A 6,557-nucleotide genomic window follows, 5' to 3' on the forward strand; every position below is an offset into this window, starting at 1 on the left:
TTCCTGGCTCACCCCTCAATCTAGGTCGGAATGAACGTCGTTATCCCTAAAACCACTGTGATACTCTTCGATTACAGGGTCGAATAATCTGGTGAAGACGTTATAGGTCTCGGGATCAGACGCGTATATGCCCGTGATAGAATCAGGATTCACCGGGCCAAGGCGCGAATCATGGTCTTAGGGTCAAATCCCAAGTGACTGCGCGTGTCTTTAGTTGATCGAACAAAGTCCTCATCAGATCTTTTTTTAGCGAGAAATCACCTTTGTTCGAAAATAAAATTAAATATGCCGTAACGGAAAATGTCAACCAAATTTTTTGGTTGACATTTTCAACTACACTTTTTAAAAAGTTAATAAAATGTAGGACTTTTATAAATGCAGTCATTTCATGCATTTTTTATGTACAGAGTATGTACATATTCTAAGTATCGGGTATTCATCGTTATGTTTTATGCAAAATATTGCCATATTTAATTAAAAATTTTATTAATTCTCCTGAAGTTTAGTTTGATTTAAATAGAATGCATATAGTATTAAACGAGTATAAGCTGGAGAATATATTTAATTTTATTCTACCTTTTTTGTTTGTATTCATTATATCATTCTAACTAAGTATCACATATTCATCGTTTTATATGCAAATAATTTACCACATTTAATTAAAAAATTTTTTAATTTTCCGGAAGTTTAGTTTGTTGTTAGATAGAATTACATTTTTTTAATATAACGTCATTAATACGTATTTAATATTGAGTTTAATATCGAATTGAGTATAGTGCAAACTAGAAGATATATTTTATTTTATTCTATACCTTTAGTCTGCATAAACTTTTTATGTAAGCGCCTTCCAGTTCTTTTCCGTTTTTTATCGTCTATTCTGATAGAGCTTTGCTTTTTTTCGGCAAACGCACCGCGCACGATCGCTTGTCGCACATTTTTTCAACCTCTCTCGTTCGTTCTTTCTTTCTCTCTTCACGTGATCGTAATCTTTTTTTCACACACTTGTCTTTCTCTATCCTATCTGCCGTCGGCGTCGTTTATATCTTCTAATTTTCTCGTCTCCTCGCCCTGATTTCTTCGCCCATGCTCGAGATGCATTTCACTCACAACGTTGGATTTTAATTACATATTTTTTCACGTACTTCTCATTCTCTTCCTCTTCATATATATTCCCCTTTCCTCTTTCTTGACATCCGTCGCAGTCAGGAGAACTCTGTAAGAGAAAGAGAACGCGAAATTTCAACTGAAAATGGCGATGCATTATGCAAGCAAAAATTCTTCATTTATTCTGAACAAGATAAAGAATAAGATGCACGATTAAATAAAGTAAAGTAAGATAGACTTGTATCAATTTTTAGAATACATTAATTTTCATTAAATATGTTGAATATTTCCTTTTGAAAATACTTAAATTTATAAAAAACTGCAATTTTTTACTTGCTGTGATAATAGCAATGACAGGCATATCTATAGTACAATTGATAATAAGCGTTGAAGAAAATTGATAATAAACGATGAAGAAAAATAATTTAAAGTAATAATAGTTATTTTAATCGTTACATTCGACGTTAAATTCGTAATATTTTTATACTTTATTCTCTTATTCTCTTTATATTATCCAGACTTGACTTCATTATCTACTTTTACTTGTATTACTGATATAATCATATATGAGACCATCGAAACACTTTTAATTTAAATGTTATGTAACTAAAAACGTATTATAATCTTTATTTGATTCTAACCACAGATTTCTATAATTAGATCGCTAACATGATATAATTTGTTACGAGACAGTTTGAGGCCACGGACGCCATATTTACCCGGTCATCACATACAGTGCTTTGTGAAGTAGTGTTAGTGTGCTCACTTCGCTTTGATTACATTTATATTTTGTAAAATTACAATAAAATTGAAAAAAAAATCTTATATTTTTTTTTTATTTTTCGTTTTGGAACAATTAAAAAGATGCCTTATAAGTGTGCAGTTTCTCATTGCAATTGCAACAATAAAAGTTCTAATATCTTTATTTCGATGTGTATCTATAATTAATAAATATTAGTTTTACACAAATAAAGAAATGAAGTAATAATTAAAATAAAAAAATATATACAGCATCAGAGAGAAGGATTTTCTTTGAGAGCACGTATATAAAGTATTCAATAAACTTACGGTTAAAGTGACTCTTAAAAGATGCTACAGTTTGGTCATGACCAGATAAAGATGGCCGTCATCCTCTCTCCTATCAAATTAGCTTCACGTCCATCTTACGGAGTTATAGTTATAGAAATCTGTGATTTTAACGTGTTAATTAAAACAGCATTCAATTGATTCATATCGATTCAATCAATTTTATCCTTTATTAATTTAATCTTAAGTTTAATTATATTGTAAGTATATTATAAATTTTGATATGTACTCCAAGTGTAGATATTATAATATTTTATTGTTTTGGGTACAAGCGCGTGAGATATTTATCTATATTTTATATTATTAAATATTTCCGCATAAATTCAGCTTCGATATAATCAAAGTGATAGAAAGTTGAGTGAATAATGCTTCTCCATTTAACACCGCGCTTTTATAACTTAATAACGGATTCCGTGTTATATACAGGCAAATGCCGCGGGTTATAAATTATGTTAGGAAACTTCGGTGCGAGAAGAATATCGGTGGCGCACGCAAAACTAAACAAACCTTTCACGAACATCCTAATGACACGTAACGAACGCGACTGACACGAACTATGCTCGAACTTCAAAACGCGAGGGGTAGCTCTCATGTAAATACTGAAGAGGCAGGGAGAAATGCAAGAAAATGGGGCGATATTACCCAGAGGTGAATAAATGTGAAAATTAATTATACTGAAGTAGGTACGTCAAGCTGTTAATTGATGTTCGATAGGTTCCTTGAATAATGGCTTATAAAATAGAAGGCCGAGATCTTTTGATTATTTAAAGAAAGTGGAAATACTGTGTTGATGAACATATTTTTAACTTTCAACTTTCTATAAAAAATGTTACTTGCTGCTTAGCATTGTTAAGAAACTGAATTTAGTTCACGCATTTGTTAATATCTGAATTTATATATATTTAAAAATTAATTTCTTAAAATCTCTCTTTTTCTCTCTTAAAATTGCTACTTGTCCGTAACTATCATAGATATATGTATAATGACATCATCTGGATGTGATTATTGGTGAAGATAATGTCGGTAAGATTCTTACTAAAGAGTGTCGAACTGGATGATTGTTTGACCAACGTCACAGCAATTCGCTTATTTACTATCATTTGTTTGTCGATTGATCGCGATGCGTACCACCGTCTCCTGCCGAATTGTTTGAACGGTAGACTCGCCGGACGCCGGTTTCCCGGCCTCCCACCTCCGAGAATCGACGCGGTATCGTGCAATTTCGACAAATTATTCGGTACTTATCGCCCTCCCCATCATGGACGACACCAGACTGTACAAGTACTATCGAACGTCCGGATACGGTTTGAATTCGCTGGTCAGAAATGCCGATCGATTAGGTTACCTCGATTCCGTTCGAGGATCTCAATTTTTCACGAACCGTGCTTCGTTTCAGATATACCGATTTCTCATCGCCGATTACAATCTCAGGCGGTTCTTCAACTTGAATGCTTATTGCGGAGCGGTGACTTTTATTACGTTCATCTTCGTAGTGATTATGGCTGTCTGTTCGATAGCAGTAAGTTTAATATAGAGCATTTTTAATTACAGAACGGGTAATAGAATAGTTTCGCTTCTTTGATACATGTAGCAATTATTTTATTTCATTAGATACGGAATTTATCAGATAATTAACAAAAGGGTTTAGATTATATTAGCAACGTCTAAAAAACTTATCTGTTAATTAACTTCGTCCGTAATAGCAAGCACGAAAGCTTCTATGCACAATTATTCATTTGACAGAGAAAATTCAAGTGAGCTTATTATTCTGGCAATTAATTTGCATATGATACCCGTATGACTCGATACAATAATTAAAACGCCATGACAATACGAGTACACCATTCTATAATTAATTGTTTGCTTTAAATCCAACGTAATAATATTATTTCAACGTGTAATTAATCAAGGAACAATAAGCGATCGAAATCGCGGAATTATCGATATATTCCCCGTCGTATCGTGGCCGATTTTTGAATAGATAATGCTCATCGTTATATATATCGTACGAAAGAAAACGAGTCACGTATCTTTCGAAAACCTTGCCAGCGCCGAACTCTCTTGCCGGCTTAAAGAAAATGTAAACAACTTTGCGAGGCAATCGCTTGAATACTGATGTTTTCGCGCACGTGCCACGTTGTAACAAATATAATTCTTATACACACGAAAAAGTACCTATACCATGCCTCTTCAATTTTGACGAAGGAGATTTCAACTATTTCCCACGCGAATAACGTTTGCTTTAATCCTTTTTTTTTTTATCGAGCTAACGACGTACAGAAGTTACAATTTCGAACTTCAAATAAATATACAAACAAAAGTTTTTATTGATTTTCAGTCTGCTATTTTTAGCTTTACATCTACGAGGTTTATTTCTTGATAAAACGGATTAGAAAGCACGCGATAATTTCGTGACAATTCGTAACTATTTGTAAAAAGATAAGCAAACAGTGAGCGGTAGGAAATCAGAAACGAATATATAAGAAAGTGTAAAAGTTAGTTTAAATTTAATTTTATATATTAATTGCTTCAAATATTCAAATCTTTATTCTGATGTTAGAGTTTGAACACGGTGACGTTGAACGATATACTTTTTCGTGAATTATTCGAGAAAGCGGAGAAGGTAAGTTGGGCAGTTTCGGCAATCACAGCTAAATTGAAGTTTGATCGAGACTAGAGTGATATTGAATCGCACTTTGAAAGCGTCAACGTTGACTGCCAATAATTTGTAGAAGCTACCGCGAATGGAGAGCGTCATTAGCATCATACCTCCGTACAAATGCATTCACAAGCATGTAAGCTTATTACTTAAGTACCGAACATTTTTAAAGAACACGATTAATATTTTGCGTCACGCTGTCTAATTATTTCGACATCTAGCTACAGCGGATGAGCGTGTTCCAAGAGAAAACAAAGAAAATGGTGGGTATCGATAATCTGTTCGGTCGCTTGCTATACTCTCACTAATTAAATACTTTAATTTCCGGATTTCCGGATCTCGCTGTAACAGTTATGCAAAGAGCAACTGGAGCTGGAAATAATGAACAGCAAAATGTCGTGCATCGAGAAGCTATTGAAGCCCGAGGTAAATTATTTGTCGCAATAAATGGGACACATTGTGGGTCGTTACTAGAATAAATAAAAAAAAACCCGTTTCAAACTTGAGCGCCATTCACGCGCGTATTCTTTGTCGCGCTGTAACTCAACACTATATTGATAAAAATAATCGACTCCACCGCCAACTCGCATACCTATTCAGAATTTACGCGCGATCATCGACCTTAAATAATTTAATAACCAGCAGGTCGCGGAGATGAATACGATGAAACTCGCGCGGGGGACTCGTACAAAGGGATAAACCGTGTGTCGATCACGAGCTCGTTTTTAATTAAAATTTAGCCGCTGTCGAAGAATGAGAGATTTAATAAAACGCATTTATGCGATTTTCCGCGTATACGCGGGGGATATTGTTACGATAGAAAGAAGTATCTCTTTTGCTGCACGCGGGACGATCTATAAATTCTGAATTACCAAAGGTCGTATAAACGTATCATGGCCTCGAAGACTTTCGGTCGTTGCGTCGGGCATTAGATCAGTCTCGGTATATCCGGCAGGCAGTTGCGCTCGATTGGCAGACATAAAATTAGATTCGACCCTATCTCAGACCTTTCTGTGGCTATCCAGTTTATATTGCATGACGGGATATTTTTACTCATCTGTTAACCCTTTCTGAACGGGGATATTTCGATACTTGTCTTTAATTAAGCGTGTCATACTTCTATTTCTTACCGACAATGGAGTTGATATTCAACATGAAGCATAAACCTCCGAATTAGTGAATCATTGAAGGTACAGGTATCATTAATGAGAGGGTATATCGTACGGAAATTACGAGTTATACATGTCATATTCTCGTTAGAGGATTAAGGTAATTCTGAGCATCAAAAGATATTCTGTTCGTCGGCAAAGTGATCATCGAAACTTTCGAAGTTGTGATAATTTAGGAATTTTCTGCTTAGCTTTGTTTCTTTTAATCGATATATGTGACGAATCTTTCCCGCGATACTCGTGCGTCATTATATTGTGCGAATTAATTTATTTGTTGTCTGATAAAATAATAATTATTATTAATAAAATTATTGACATATAATAACGGCGTATTTTGCACTAATTGAATATCGTCATAATGCGAATTTGTTGATAGTAACTACGTCCGATTATTATGCTAATATAATGTATCTATTATACAAATATTATATATAATTCTTTATTAATAGTACTCTCTTGTGTAGGAACAGTCCAAGTGGCGTCGTAGTAGATCACCAAAGGTATACCATCGTCCTATTAACGTGGAAGCATCAAAGTAG

At 34.2% G+C, this 6,557-nt stretch overlaps 2 protein-coding genes across 2 annotated transcripts; one reads left to right on the forward strand and one right to left on the reverse strand.

The window, feature by feature from the left end:
• Nucleotides 1-2,710, reverse strand: LOC112457328 (arginine kinase-like). Its single transcript, XM_025020308.1, is given in 3 exon segments — nucleotides 1-174; nucleotides 176-261; nucleotides 2,698-2,710. Coding segments are annotated over 3 exon segments (258 nt in total). The 3' UTR covers nucleotides 1-15.
• Nucleotides 2,711-3,448: 738 nt separating this feature from the next.
• LOC112457329 lies at nucleotides 3,449-6,557 on the forward strand. Its single transcript, XM_025020310.1, has 6 exons — nucleotides 3,449-3,508; nucleotides 4,751-4,813; nucleotides 4,923-4,985; nucleotides 5,071-5,112; nucleotides 5,201-5,275; nucleotides 6,483-6,557. Exons 1-6 carry the CDS (start codon nucleotides 3,449-3,451, stop codon nucleotides 6,555-6,557), a joined length of 378 nt encoding a protein of 125 aa, XP_024876078.1.

The sequence above is a fragment of the Temnothorax curvispinosus genome, unplaced genomic scaffold (assembly GCF_003070985.1).
Source record: "Temnothorax curvispinosus isolate PA1 unplaced genomic scaffold, ASM307098v1 QBEX01007734.1, whole genome shotgun sequence".
Classification (NCBI taxonomy): Eukaryota; Metazoa; Arthropoda; class Insecta; order Hymenoptera; family Formicidae; genus Temnothorax; species Temnothorax curvispinosus.